We start from the raw sequence: 15,776 nt of genomic DNA on the forward strand, positions 1-15,776 counted from the left end.
TTTCTTTTTTTTTTTTTTTTAATTAAATTTTTTTGGAGGGGAGGAAGAGATTTTTGCTATAAGGTGTACACGCTTTCTGAAGACACAGAGAGAAAGTAAGAAATTCCTGTTCCGAGAGGATGACCACACCACGATCCTTCTCTGTTCTCCTCTTGGGATTTTGGGCATTCACGTGTGCACATAGCCCTGGCATGAGTTTCAAGCACCAACTCTGGGACTCAGATCGTAGTGGGCCATGTGGGAGTCCATCGCCCAACTACTATGCCACCCACTGGCCCCCACGGAGCTCATTTTCTACTTTGGTTGCCAGAATGTTCTTTTTAAAATGTAAGTCATACCCAGCCACTTGTCTGCTCTAAACTCTGTGGCTTCCCAACACATGTAGAATAAATCCTAAGCTCTTAACCATGGTTTATCTTAACCTGACCCCTATTCTCTTTTCCAACGCTGCCAGCTGGAAAGTCCTTCTGTTCCAGCTGTTGGCCTATTTATGTTTCTGTTTTTAAGTTTTTCTATAGGGCACATGTCTTACTAGAGAGGCGGAGAAGGAGGAAAAGTGAGAAATCTCCCTCTGGTGATGGTCACACTGCAGTCTTGAGTCTCTATTCTCTTCTTGGGATTTTGGGGACATGCACCCAGTTGTATGACCAGTGTGATTTTTAAGCCACCAGGAGTGGGGCTCAAACCACAGTCAGCCATCTAGGATCCAGCCACTTTAACCTCCACACCCCTGTGTTGGCTTTTCTGCAGGTATGTCAGGTGTACTCCCATCTTGCAGCCTTTTGTATTTGTTCTTTGGCTTGGAATGTTCTTTCCTCGTATTAAAATTTTTTTTTCTCAGGGACCAGCAGTTAGTGTAATGGCTATGTCACTGGACTCCCACATAGTCGACCGTGGTTTGAGTCCCGGACCCAGTGGCTTAAACTCACGCTGGGCGCATGTGCATGTGTGCCCAAGATCTGAGAGGAGAATGGAGGAGAAAGGATTGAGGCATGGCCATCCCTGCTGGGGGCGTTATTTCTCACTTTCTATCTATCTGTCTCTGTCTGTCTGGCAAGCGCACGTGTCCAATGGCGAAAAAAAATTTTTTTTTTCTCTTAGGTTTCAGCTCAAATTTACCTCTTTAGAGAGATCCTCCTGATTAAAATCCAACCCTGAGACCAGCAGGTGGCATAATGGTTATGTTGCTGAACTCCCCCATAGTCGATCATGGTTTGAGTCCCAGACTCAGAGACTCATGCCAGCCTGTGTGCATGCATGCCCAAAGTCCTAAGAGGAAAATGGAGAAGGCGTTGTAGCATGGCCATCCCCCTTGGAGGGTGATTTCTCGCTCTTTTTCTCTCTGTCTCTTCAGTGAGCACATGGACCTTATAGCTAAAATCTCTCTTAAAAAAAAGTGTGTGGGACCAGCAGTTAGTGTAATGGCTATGTCGCTGAACTCCCATGTAGCCAATTGCGGTTTGAGTCCTGGACCCGGTAGCTTAAACTCAGGCTGGGCGTGTGTGCGTGCGTGCCCAAGATCCCGAGAGAATGGAGGAGAAGGGATTGCGGCGTGGCCATCCCCTTAGGGGGTGATTTCTTGCTTTCTGTCTTTTTGTCCTGTCTTTCTGGCGAGCGTGCACATCCTATAGCAAAAACCTCTCAAAAAAACAAACAAACAACCGTGTAACTTAATTCCCCTTGCTTTTATTTAAGTTTTTAATACCTCTTGAAATTATTATGTATATTTTATTTTTTGTCTCTCTCAATGGAATATTAGCTTCATAACTGACTAAATTTTGTGACAGTCACAGTATTTGTAGAATCTTGGAAAATGTAAGGCCCAAGGTATTTGTGATTATTTATGAAAGAGTTGGATAAGTTCTAAGTAGGGAAAAAGCCAGTTGTCTATAGGCTAGGCATTATGTAGTGTAGCAACTTTAAGCTGATACCTAAAAGATTAATTGGGTATGGATGGTACTATCAATAGAAGAGTTTTCTTTTTTTTTTAAGGACTTTTTAAAATTTGTCCTAAAGTCATTGAAGCAAAAATCATGATAAAACATTTTGCTTTCCTTTACAATTGCCCAACACAAACAAACAAACAAAAAACTATTTGTAGGAAAAAATGGTTTTGTACTTGGGATGAAACAATATAAATTCAAAACTTAAGGGTTAGCTCTATTGCTCATCTCTTTAAAAAGTTTATGTGAATATCCAGTCAAAACCAACAAGAGTTTCTCCGTTGAAATGTTAGTTCTAGGGCTTTCCAAGTAGACCCGACTGCACACTGTCTGGGAATGTCCTCAGAAGGCTCTGTCAGTGATCAGGTAACAGAGTAAAAATCCCCAGAGTCCTTTCTTTCAAATGAAAAAAAAAAAAAAAACCAGAGGGACAGAGAAACTACTCAAACTTTGTCTTCTTTCCTTGTGGCTTGTGGTCTTGGAAGCCACCTCGCCCTCTAAGGCCTTCTCGGCCTCTGCCACCAAATCCACCTCTGCTTCCACCTTGGCCTCCAAAGCCTCCTCTGCCTCCACCTCGACCCCGGAAGCCACCTTCCCCCTTAAGGTTGGCCCAGTCCAAGGTAACTTTGTTTCCATCAATTTCACCATCTTCCATGGCCTCCTTGGCAGCTTTGGCATTTTTCCTCACTGTTGAAGTCTACAAAGCCAAACCCTTTGGAGGATCCTGTTTCCCAGTCAGTGACTATCCTTGCATGAACAGAGCCGTCAAAAGACTCCTTTAATGTCTCTTCGGTGGTGTCCTCAAACAGACCTTTGACAAACGGTTTTGGAGGGCTGACTTCTTGCTTTAGGTGATCCCTTGGGTCCTTGCAGCTCCAGCCTGATTGTTCTGCCTTCAATTTCCCTTTTAGTACAGGAATTTAAAGCTTCTTTAGCGTCTTTAAATGAAGCATACTCTATCAACGCATACTCTTTAGATTTGCTATTTTGGCTCTGAGGCACTTTGATAAAAGTTGCCTTCTCAAATACTTCCTCAAGTGTTTCTTTGGTTGCATTGTAGGAGAGGTTGCTCAAAACCAGTTTGTGATTCCCTACTCCAAGTGCTATTCTTCCCACCTCTATAGTCTTGAATTTGACCTTTCTCTCCAGTGTAGTATAGAGAAATGAACCGCCCATCAATCTCTGTTCCTTGTATTTTTTTTTTTTTGGAGAAGTTTTTGATATAGAGTGTGTGCGCTTGCTGGAAAGATAGACAGAGACAGAGAGACAGAAAGACAGAAATAACCCCTGGGGGGGATGGCCACACCACAATCCCTTCTCTCGGGATTTTGGGCATGCATGCACACATACCTGGTGTGAGTTTAAGCCACCAGATCTGGGACTCAAACTGCGGCCAGCTACGTGGGAGTTCAGTGACATAGCCATTACGCTAACTGCTGGTCCCTCTGTTCCCTGCTTTTCTTCAAAGGTTTTCTCTACATCAGCTTCTGTCTTAAATTCAATGTAGGCAATCCCCTTACTTTTTCCATCTTTGCTGATTATTCTGATCTCCATGGCATCTTCAGATACTTCTTTTAATTCATCTTGAGTGACTTTGTAGGGGAGATTTTTGGCCAAAAGTGTTCTTGCATCTCAATCTTTCTTTTCTTTTTGGTTTCTCTAGTTTAAATTCATTGCCAAAGACTTAAACCTGTGAGTTCCAAAGCTTTTTCTAAATCTTCAGCAGATTTAAAGTCAACATAGCCAAACTTCCTAGATGTACCGATTCTGACATCCACAACAGCAAGATCATTTTTAGCAAAAACATCACTAATGCTCGTTTTTAATTCAGGGATAGATTTGTTATTGTTCAGGTTTCCAACAAACAGATGAAAGGATGTAGTTGGTTCTGTGGCTCCCACCTTCTGTTTCTTGGCCTCAGGAGCTGCTTTCTGTTTGGTCACTTCTTTCATTTTCCTGGAACTTCTTTGACAGGCTCTTCCTCCTCCTCATCGTCTTCATCATCATCATCATCCTTATCTTTGTCCTCATCATCTTCATCCTCATCATCCTCTTCATCTTCAGCCATGGTCTTGGCTTTCACAGGTGCAGCTTTTGCAGGAGCTTTCTTTCCTTTGGCTGGTGTGGTCTCTATATCTTCAGACTCATCTTCCTCTTCCTCCTCACATCCCCATCTTCTTCCTCCTCATCATCCTCATCCTCCTCCTCTGAGGCCAAGGGCGGCAGCTGCTGCTTTCATCACCACTGGCTCAAATTCATCCTCATCCTCATCATCTTCCTCACTGTCATCTTCTTCCTCCTCGTCACTGTCTTCCTTCTTGGCATTCTTGCCATTCTCTGCCCCCTTGGCTGGGGGGGCAGGTCCTTTCTTACCAGGAGTTGCTACCAAGGCTTTGCCTGGTGGGCCTCCCTTCTTGCCAGGTGTTGTGACTGCTTTGGCTGGTGTAATGGTCGCCTTGGATGGTATGGCAGCTGCCTTTTTGCCTGGGGTCACTGCTGCTTTCTTGGCAAGTGTGGCAACTGCAACCATTTTTGTTGGAGAAACTACGACCATCTTTGCTGGAGTTGTGGGAGCCTTCTTGCCTTTTTTCTGAGGGATGATAACGTCTTCACTGCTATCATCTTTATCTTCTGACATTTCCTCATCTTCACTGTCTTCTTCTACCTCCTTTGGAGGAGGAGCCATTTTTTTGAGGTCACCTTGATTTTTACCAGCCTTAGCGAGCTTCACCGTGATGGCGGCTTACAATGGCAGAGTGTGTGGTAGGCAGGTGGGTGGCACTGATGAATCTTGAGGAACTCCAGCAATGTTGATGGTGGCTATGAGCACTGAAGATCCCAGAGCGCGTATGCTCAGCGGCCAGCTAGAGCTCGAGACTGAGGCGAAAGCTAGAACAGTTCTGTGCATTGATAACCACTTACTGTTATTTTGATATTTATCTTTATTAATATGTACATCTCTGCAAATGTATTTAAAAACTAAAACTTTGGCATTGCTAGCTAGACTTACTGAGGTTTTGAGGTAAAACCAGGACAATTAAGAAGAAATGTTCAATAGGCAGATGGAAATACAGAATTAACTCCTAGTGTGTAGATCTGGGAGATAACCGTATAGTGGTAGGCTTTGGGAATTGATATGATCTTTTCACTCTGAAGAAAACAGTGCAGGGAGCCAGCAATGTTGTGGTGAAGTCGCTAGACTCCCACACAACTGACCACAGTTTGAGTCTTGGATCCGGTGGCTTGAAAATCACAATGGGTGAGTGTGCATGTGTGCCCAAAGTCCCAGGAAGAGAATGGAGGAGAAGGAATTGTGGTGTGACTGTCCCCTGGGGAGTGACTTCTCACTTTCCTTCTCTCTGTCTCTCTCTGGTGAGTGCACATGCCCTATGGCAAAAACCCGAAAAAGAAAATACAGTGAAGAATAAATGTTGGAGCTATACTGGGAACTTGAAGATTATTCAGTGGGTAAAAGAAGCACTGTAGAAATGATGGAAATAGCATCAATTTAAAGTATGAAGACCAGGTTAGTGAAGTGTTCTCAACTAGAGAGAAGAGAAAGTTCAGAAGGGAGCATTGCCAGTGACAATGCTTGCAGAGATGGCAAAGATAAAGAGAACTGAGAGGGCAAAGACTGGAATTCTGTTGAAAGTCCATTAGTTACATCTGAGCACGTAGTTCAGTAGAGTTAGAAGAAAACAATTTTCGATCATTAGAGAGTACATAGATGCTGTGCTTTCCGAGGGAGTTTCTGTTAGATGGTTCTGTAGGAACATGCTAGCTTACATCCCTAACTGATGAAGCTATCGATGTCTTGTTCCTACTTCTTGCTAGCTTCACCATACTAAGCATATAGTAGATGTGTCAAAAATAATAACTTGATGAGTAAAAAAAGAAACAGATATGGATCACTATTAAAAACATATAATAATAAAAGAAAGATACAGTCTTACCCTGTGTAACTGTTTTGGTAAGTTGCAGATTTACCAGTGGTGGTTCCCATGGGATTTGTAATGCATGTATCATATAGCCTAGGCCTGTATCTAGGTTCGTGTCAGTGCACTTCAGTTCATACAAAGGCGAAGTCATCTGATGATGCATTTCTCAGAACATAGCCCTGACATTAAGCAACACATGGCTATTTATAGTAGTATGGGCTAAAATGAGGATTTTATTATACATATTTTGTGGGGTTGGATTGTTTGAAACAGAGGTAGGAACCAGTGGAAAGGAAGGATGTACAAAGCAAAACTAAGAGAATAAAGGGCATGTATGTGGAGCTATACCTAAATTTTTCTTTTTTAAAGGGTTTTTTTTTTTTAACTGTATTTGTTGTTATTGTTATTATCTTTAATTTGACCAGAGAGAGACAGAGAGAGAAAGGGAAAGTGAGAAAGTGAGAAAGTAAGCTGTCAGGTCTGGGACTTAAACATGGTTATATATATATAGAATGAAAGATGATTATTACCATGGCATTTCCCAAGGTTTCTCCTTAACTTTACTACTTAGCAACCATTTCAGTATTTTTCAGAAACTTCAGTACTTCAGTCTACCCCTTTTTTCACCAAGATACTAAATTTTAAAAGGTAGAATAACATTTCTTGGGCTGACCCTCTAGCACAGCAATTAAATGCTGTGTGAAGGGAGTTGGATCCCATATAACCCACCACAGTTTAAATTCCAGGTCAAGAGGGCCGGCAAATGGCATGGTGGATAAGGAGCTGAACTCCCACTTGGCAGACTATGGTTCTGGTCCTGGACTCAGTGGCTTGAAAGTCATGCTGGGCACACATGCATGCATGCCCAAAAAGCCAGGAGGAGGAGAGATTGGAGTGTGGCCATCCTCCTTAGAGAGTGATTTCTCACTTTCCCTTTCACTGTCTCTCTGTTTCTCCGTTGAGCACATGTGCCTGTGGCAAAAACCTTAACAATCAATCAATCAATAAATAAAAAATAAATTAAAAATATAAAGTCCGGTTTTGGGGTTTTAAAAACATGCGTGCCAAGTGCATGTATGTTTGTGCTGTATATCCTTACAGGATGGAGCAGTTGGGGGCTGTTACAGTGTTAACCATGTCCTACTCGAGGGGTTCTCTCTTTCTCTGGTGTGGGCACCTGCCCTCTGGCAATAAAAAAATTCCTTCACATTTGAGAATTCGTGTTCTATAATTATGAAATTATATAGTAAGTAGGACTGTATTATAATAAAACTGTTAGCAAGTGGTTTGGCGGTTAAGGTGCTGGACTCCCACATGACTGACTGCAGTTCAAGTTCTAGACCTGGTGGCTTGCTTGCTTTCTTCCTGTCTCTCAGTAGCTTCTTCTGGTGAGCACTTGTACCCTATGGCAAAGTTAAAAAAAATAATAGGGACCAGCAGATTGCAGAGTGGTTAAGTTGCTGGACTCCTACGCAGTAGTTGACCGTGGTTCTAGTCATGGACCCAGAGGCTTAAAACTCAAACCATGATCTCTTCAAATAATAATAATACATATATACAATTAAAATACATAATTCTTAAAAAAATTATAATCTACAGTAATATAAAGTATTGTCAGAGTATAATTTTCTTTGCATTTTTGTAGTGTCTATAACATCAAAAACTATCTTTTAAGAATTATTTAATTTTATTTATTATTACTATTTTTTAAAGATTTTTGCTATGAGGGCATGTGTGCTCACTAAAGAGACAGACAGAAAGTGAGAAATCACCCCCCCCCCAGGGGGATGGCCACACTGCAATCCCCTCTTCTCCATTCTCCACTCAGTATTTTGGGCATGCACATACACATGCCTACATGTCCGACATGAGTTTGAAGCCGCCAGGTCCGGAACTCTTAATTATATTCGTCTACGTGGGAGTCCAGCAAAGCAACCATTACCCTATCTGCTGGTCCCATTATTACTATTTTTTCATTTGCTGCAGTGTGCTCATCACAGAGAAAGTGAAAAAGCAAGCTGCCAAGTCTGAGACTTGAATTGTGGTTGGCCATGTGGGAGCCTAGTGCCTTAATCACCACTCTACCTGCTGGCCCCTTAAAAATAATCTTTAACGTTGAAACATTTGCAATTCATACACAGAGTTTGAAAAAGTAATTAGTATTAGCAGGAGAGAAATTTCCACTGAAACTCACTTACATAAATATTTCATATTCTGGAAAATAATCTGAACCATCAGTGATTAATGAAGTAATAATAGTTAATAATGTAAAAGATGTCAAAAATACAACTAGGTATCTTTCTTTTTTTAAGTGTATTCTGTGAATGAGAGAGACAGATAAATGATACTCTTTTTAAGTTATTTACTTATTTAATTCTATTTGTTATTCTTTTTTTAATTTGACCAGGAAGAGACGGAGAGAGAGAAAGGGAAAGCGAGAAAGCAAGTCGCCAGGTCTGGGACTCGAACTGAGGTCAGCCATGTGAGAGTCCAGCACCTCAACCACCACACCACCTGCTAGCCCCGATAAATGTTACTCTTAACAGAGAACTAACACTGAATCTGCCATTGGCCCTAAGTCATGGGCATGCAAATAAATGCCTAGCTTACTCATGGAGGTCTCTGGATGTGAATTGGAATCTTCATCCCCTCCACCTGACAGGGCCTTGTCATATTGCTGTCTCCTTTCATTATTGGCCCTTTTGGTCATGGAGATTTTTGCCACACTCCCAGCATGTTGTTAGGCCAACCCAGGGATCCAAACTGTGGTTGGCCATGTGGCTTTTATCACTGCAATTCAGTTTGCTACCCACTTTGCCACCAGGCTGGGCCCATATTTAAGCTTATGACTCTAAAATCAAATGCTTATGTTGGATTCTAATAACAAGGTTGTTTTTTTCTTCAGGTCTTTGTAGGTAAAATTCCAAGAGATTTATATGAAGATGAGTTGGTGCCTCTTTTTGAGAAGGCTGGTCCCATTTGGGATCTGCGTCTTATGATGGATCCACTATCTGGTCAGAATAGAGGGTATGCGTTTATCACCTTCTGTGGAAAGGAAGCTGCACAGGAAGCTGTTAAACTGGTACGTCAAAAATACTTTCTTAGCAAGTCTCTAATTGAAATAGACCTCGGTTAAAAAGTGTTTGCAGTTAACAATGTTTTTTATTATCTTTAGTTTTTACTTTGACTGTTTTTAATATTAACTGAGGTTTATGTGGCCTTTGCTTTTTTACCTAGTTGCAAAAGTTAAAAAAAAGAGTATCCAGGAAATAATGTATTATAAAAAGTCTACTATCATTTTAAGAAGTTATTCATTTGATTGATTGGTATTAAAAGTGTTCAGTATTTGGCTTCTGCAGTTCTCTTCTGATTTTAGACCGGAAGTATGTCACTTCTTACTATATAACTTCAGGATAGAATTCTTAAAGTATAATGAAGGCTGGGATGGGTTCTGGAGAATATAACAGTGGGCGACAATTCATTTTAGGACTCAATTCTAGAAAAGATTGTGAATCTGTTTTGTGTCCAATCATTTACTTTTTTATTTTCCAAGTATATTCTTGTTTTCTATCTTTTTATTTTTGAGCTCTTGATTTCTTTCTGTCTTTAATCTTTCTCTCCTTTTGTACTGTTTTATGGCCAATCATCTAGTGATTTTCTTTCTCTAGGGCCTTTTACCACCACTTTGCTATTTCAGAGAAGTATTATTATTATTATTTTTTTTGAGAGGTTTTCGCTATAGGGCGCGTGTGCTCACCAGACAGAGAGAGAGAGACATAGAGACAGAAAGTGAGAAATCACCCCCCAGAGGGGATGGTCACGCCGCAATCCCTTCTCCTCCATTCTCCTCTCGGGATCTTGGGCACGCACGCACACGCGCCCGGCGTGAGTTCTAAGCCACTGTGTCCGGGACACGAACCACGGTCAACTACGTGGGAGTCCAGCGACATAGCCATTATGCTAACTGCTGGTTCCCCAGAGAAGTATTAGTGATAGAAGTAGTAGTAGTAACAAAGTTCTGTGAATTAAGTATCTCTTCACTTACTATATTAAGGTACAACTATGTCAGTATCTTTTTCCATTTTCTTAAAGAGAGATTTTTGCTATAGGGTATGTGTACTTGCCAGAGAAACAGAGACAGAAAAGTGAGAAATTACCTCCTGGGGAGATGGCCATGCTGCAATCCCTTCTTCTCTGTTCTCCTGTCTGGACCTTGGGCACACATGCATATGTGCCCAGCGCCAGATCCAAGACTCAAACTGCAGTTGACTACATGAGAGTCCAGCAACATTACCATTACGCCATCTGTTGGTCCCAAGTATCTTAAGATAACAAGGTCATTATTATTGGCATGCTATTGCCAGGCAACTTAGAACCTCAGTCTAGTTCTAACCCTTCTTGGACAGGTAATCTATTTAACCAAGGCTTTTGATCTTTTAGTGGGTATTGAATTAGTTCCACTTCTAGCTTGACTCAGATTTTAGTTATTATTGATTTTACTGTCAAATTTATTTGATATTAAGTTTTTAAAGCCTTATTTCCATATTTTTGGCAACATATGGATGATTTTAGTTTGCTCTTAAATAATTATATATTTTAGTAAACTAATGCGTAAGTAATATTAAAGGATTAATTAAAGTTTATCAAGGAAAACACCATGATAGTGATTTGAATAAGACGTTTGTATTTCTTTTTGTAAAAATTTATGAAAGTACTGTTAGTGATATATAAAATTGAGCTTTATATGTATATGTTTCAAATCCCGTGTTTTGTAGAGAACATGAAATTCTTCTAAATGTTTTCTGCATTGGTTAAACATAGTTGTTACTCTATTTACTATTATTTTGACTATGACTTATCTAATTTCATCCTCAAGGGCCCTGAATGATCAGTCTCTGGTACTTTTCCTGAAATTCTCTGGAAAAAAAATGCAGATAGATAAAATTGAAATATGAAATAAGATATTTTTAAAAATAAAGTGAATATGTTTGAGTTCTTTTTATGTGGAGAAACATTGAAAGTTAACAAAAGCAAACTAGAACGAGACTGTAACAATGAAGTTTAAAATACACATTCATATTACAGCAAGCATAAGGGAACTCGGTGAGTTTGTGAAGCAGGGAGTGTTTGGCCTTAAATTGTTGAAGTTTTTAGATTAAGATCAGTCCTGAGTTTGGGGTGGTTTTGGGGGTCTCTGGTTTTTTTTTCTTCCTTGCAGTGTGACAGCTATGAAATTCGCCCTGGTAAACACCTTGGAGTGTGCATTTCTGTGGCAAACAACAGGCTTTTTGTTGGATCCATTCCAAAGAATAAGACTAAAGAAAACATTCTGGAAGAATTCAGTAAAGTCACAGGTAAAACAAAAATGTATTTAGAAATTAGGTTTTTTTCTTTTTTTTTTTTTTTTTTTAAAGTAGGGAGATGAGTATATTGAAGTAAGAATTCAGGCTCCAGTGTCATACGCTGCTTTATAGTGGTTTGAACTGAGCAGTTTCTTCGTACCCTGAATTCTGTAGAACGTACAGAAGCTAATCAAACCTTAGCTTCTGCTCAGGTGAAGATGTTTTCCCCGGACATTTGGCATACTTTAGGCGCAAGGGGATGAAGTTTGTACTATTCTTTACTGTTGCCTTGGGTAGATAAGATATTTTGTAATTTTTTTAGTTCTATTAATAAATTTATGGAATTGATGGAGAAGTACCTATTTTCCCTCTTTTTTAATTTGCCAGAGTGTGTGTGGACTGAGAGAGAAAAAAGGCAATATCTTCCCAATGGGGGATGGTCATGCTGCAGTCCCTTTTCCAGTTTTCCCTCCTTTAAAGATTTTGGGCACACATGCACAAGTGCGCAGTGTGTTTTTGAAGCCACTTGGTCAGAGACTTGAACCATTTTATCAGCCATGTGGGGTCCAGCCACCTAAACCACCATGCCACTGGCTAACTTGAGAAGTACATATCATATTACAGGTCTCTTTGTGTACTTGTATATAACTGAAACATAATTAAAAAAAAACATGCTTTTGAGGCTGGCAGGTGGTGTGGTGTTTGGGGCGGCTGGACTCCCATATTCGAGTCCTAGATCTGGCAGCTTACTTTCCTTCTCTCTCTCTGGTCCACTTCAAAAAATAAAAAAAATAAAATAATGACAATGAATAAAATGAAATAAAGTAATTCCTTTAAAAAAAAAAGTATGCTTTCATTTGTTATGCATACTTACTCTGTTTCCTGTCCATTTCATTATTGTTTCCTGTCCATTTCATTCAAGACTTACTGTCCTTTCTTCTTCTTTGAAGCTGTCATTTGTTGCTCTTCTGATTTCAGCCTTTGATGAATCTGAGCATTGCTTCTCAATCAAGTCTTCCTCTTCTGCCCTAAATTGACTTATTCTTGGTACCTTTAACATCTACATGGAGCAATTAGCTATCCAAGGTCCTAGATTCCTAGTGCTGCACTTCTCTGACTCCCTAATCTCCAATCCTTTTCAGCTCCTCCATGTCCAGATCACATTCTGGATATTGTCACCAGAAAGTCTACCCCCTCTGAAATCTTTTCAGTGTCTCATTTTGTAAACAACTGCCGCTACTTGTTATAATTGTGTTGGTTAAATATTCCCAGTGGCACAGTTCTCTGAGCTCCTTTCTGGCTGTGTGTCCATTTATTCACTCCTTTAGCAGATGTTTTTTAAAGTGCCTGTTAAGTGCTGGCATTGTCTGTGTTCTGGGTGGGATGCAATGGTGAATAAATGAGACCTGTTCTCTGCCCGCATAGAGCCTACGTTCTGAGAAAATAGATAAGACAGAAAAGTCAAAGAAATACTGATACATTGTGATAATGCAATGTGAAGGTAATAAAGGATATGTAGCTAGAAAATGACTGCTGCCTCTGTTTTGATGGTTTTGGAAGGTTTCCTGACAAGGTAAGATTTCAACCAAAACCTAAAGGATGAAGAGGATATAGTTTACGAAGAGCAGAAAGTACATTTCAGGAAAGCAGCACAAGGCTCCAAGGCTTGAAAGAAGTCAGTTATTTAACTGAGAGAAGACCAGTGTTAAAAGGTAGAAGTCAGAGAAGGATTGTGTGAGATGAAGTAGACACGGCTTTTGTAGACCATGTAACGAATTTAGACTTTATTGCGTATATAATGAGAGGGCTATTTGAAGGTTTAAAGCAGGGAATAATATGTTTCATTTTTCTAGAATATTCATATCTGTGGATAAGGACTTGGAAGAGGGAGTCGAGAGTAGAAGCTGATGAGTTAGTTGAGACTGTCATAGTTATTCATTAGAAAATGGGATTAGGGTACTAGTGCCGAGGAAAAGAAGTAAATGGTTTTGGAGTTGGATAGGGGAGACAAAATAAAAGAATAAAAAAGAATGTCTGGCTTGAGAACTGGGTGGATGATGGTACCGTTTATTACATAGGGTAGATTTGGGACGTAGTGGTTCGGTTTGGAACATGTTAAATTTGAAATGCCTAAGACGTCAAAGGGAACATGTTAAGCAAGCAGACACATCTGGAGCCTAGAGAAGTCTGGGTTTAAAATAAAATCTAAGCATTTGTACGGGTATAGATATTATTTAAAAGTAGGGTGGGTCAGCCTGGTAGCCTGGTGAATAAGGAGCCAGATCCTACTTGGCCAGCTGCATAGTTTTAATCCTGGTCCTTGTGACTTGAAAAACGCTCTGGGTACACATATGTTTCCAAAATTCCAACAGGTTGGAGAATTGTAAGAGAAGAGATTGTGGTATGACCATAGCCCATTGGGTGGTGCTTTTCTTCCTCACCTTTTCTGGTGAATGTATAACCCCTCTGGCAAATTGAAAAAAAAAAACATTGGGCTACCTGACCTACATAGAACATATATGGAAAGACAAGGGCAAAGACTACGTCTAGGTGGTCACAGTATTTAATCGATCCCTTTTATTATTGGTAAAAACAGTAACTTTTTTTTTCTGGCATGCATATGCAAGTGCCTGTGTGTATCTTAAGCCACTGAGGCCAAGATGTGAACTGTGGCTGGCCATGTGATACCTGGCTCCCTGTGTTCTGTGTACACTGCACCACGGTACCAGCCCTGTAGTAACTTTTAAATTAGATTTAAGGAAGGTTTTCGGCCATGATTAATTGTTAAAAGTTTGTTCTCTTGGTTTTATATTAATAATTCTTTTTCTTTTTTTTTTCTTTCTTTTTTTTTTTAGTTTGCTACAGGGTGTGTACATTCACTGGAGACAGACAGAGACAGAGAAAGAGGGGAAGTGATGAAATCACTCCCCAGGGGGTATGGCCATTCCTTCTCCATTCTCCTTTCAGGAGAATGCTCATGCATGCACAAGCACCTGGCGTATTTTTCAAGCTGCTGGGTTCAAGACTTGAACTGTGCAGATGACCATATGGGATCCAGCCACCTTAACCTCTGTGCTACCTCCTGGCCCAATAATTTGTTTTTAAGGTCCCTCGTAGTGCTTTTATACATTGTGAGGTCATGTTGTATCAGACACTGTCCAACATTATAGAATGTTAATGTTAAAATAGAATATTTAGATCTGTTGTATATGACCGTACCTTTAGGATCCCTGATATTAAAACGGAACGTGAAATACTATCTCAAACCTCATATCTAGTTTTGTTGATCTCATTGTCTATTAGTGGCTCATTTGAGACTTTAGTTATTTTTTGTTCATGGCAAGTAGATTTAGGTCTGCCTAATTGCTAGACGTGTGGTGGATGCTTTTGGCTTATATATCTGGCTGTTGGTTTAACAGAGGGTTTGGTGGACGTTATTCTCTATCATCAACCCGATGACAAAAAGAAGAATCGGGGGTTCTGCTTCCTTGAATATGAGGATCACAAGTCAGCAGCACAAGCCAGACGCCGGCTGATGAGTGGAAAAGTAAAAGTGTGGGGAAATGTAGTTACAGTTGAATGGGCTGACCCTGTGGAAGAACCAGATCCAGAAGTCATGGCTAAGGTAAATGCAGTAGCTTGGGGTTACTATTTAAATTTTGTACTCGGAATAAAGCTCAGATTTATCGAGTTGTATGATGAATACAAAGAACAGTTTTTCACCTGTACTGTTTAGCCAAGGAGCTGTTTTAAACACTGAAGTTAACAGCCTGTTTTATTAGTATACAGGAAATGTCATTAATAATCTCTTTGATTATGCTTTTGAGTACGCACTGTTATTTGTTTAGCACTAGGTTGTATGAGAGATACAGAGGTTTGGGGAAAAAAGATGTGTTGTCAAATAAATAAAAATGATGTTTCAGAGGTAATGAATTATAATCATTATCCACCATACTATGACTTTTATTAAGTGGCCATGAATTATATTTTAATTTATTTATTCCCCCTCCCCTTTTTTTTTTTTTAAGGATTTTTGCCATAGGGTGTGTGTACTCACCAGAGAGACAGAGAGAGAGAGGGAAAGTGAGAAATCACCTTCCAGGGGAGATGGCGATGCCATAATCCCTTCTTCTGCATTCTCTCAGGATTTTGCACACGCATGCGTGCACACATGCCTTGGTGTGCTTTTCAAGCTACATGGTCCAGGACTTGAACAGAGTCGGCCATGGGATCCAACACCTTAACCACCACACCACCTGCTGGCCTTATGTTTTTTTTTTAAAGATCAGAAATAAAGATCATTTTCTTTTTTAAATCATTAAGTTCTCTTAGAGTATTGTTCCCATTATGGAAGATAAAGGAGTATCATGTTGTTGCTCTGTAGTGATAAAGTATTCATGGCATCTCCTGTAGAGGCCCCTTAATTCCCTCCTAAGCCTTGTACTTGCATTGCCAGGATGTTTGCCTGGTGAGGCATGGTGCCATGAGTCCTTGTTCTTAGGACTTCCTTTGCATGTGACCCCTAAGGTTGAAGGGCTACATCAGAAGAGCGT

The 15,776-nt window shown here is 40.2% G+C and overlaps 1 protein-coding gene and 1 pseudogene across 2 annotated transcripts in view; one reads left to right on the plus strand and one right to left on the minus strand.

Annotated features, from left to right (window-relative positions):
- The window catches only part of HNRNPR (heterogeneous nuclear ribonucleoprotein R), a 36,942-nt gene that overhangs the window by 17,205 nt on the left and 3,961 nt on the right, over nt 1-15,776 (plus strand). Inside the window, exons 7-10 of one of the 2 annotated variants that reach the window (XM_027770576.1) lie at nt 8,289-8,354; nt 8,787-8,963; nt 11,100-11,235; nt 14,643-14,848. In XM_027770576.1, coding sequence (XP_027626377.1) covers nt 8,289-8,354; nt 8,787-8,963; nt 11,100-11,235; nt 14,643-14,848 — 585 coding nt within the window. The remainder of the gene's footprint in view (nt 1-8,288; nt 8,355-8,786; nt 8,964-11,099; nt 11,236-14,642; nt 14,849-15,776) is intronic. The other variant, XM_027770577.1, reaches the window with a different exon arrangement.
- LOC106734552 (nucleolin-like) lies at nt 2,356-5,786 on the minus strand (annotated as a pseudogene).

The sequence above is a fragment of the Tupaia chinensis genome, unplaced genomic scaffold (assembly GCF_000334495.1).
Source record: "Tupaia chinensis unplaced genomic scaffold, TupChi_1.0 Scaffold000146_1, whole genome shotgun sequence".
In the NCBI taxonomy this organism is placed as follows: Eukaryota; Metazoa; Chordata; class Mammalia; order Scandentia; family Tupaiidae; genus Tupaia; species Tupaia belangeri.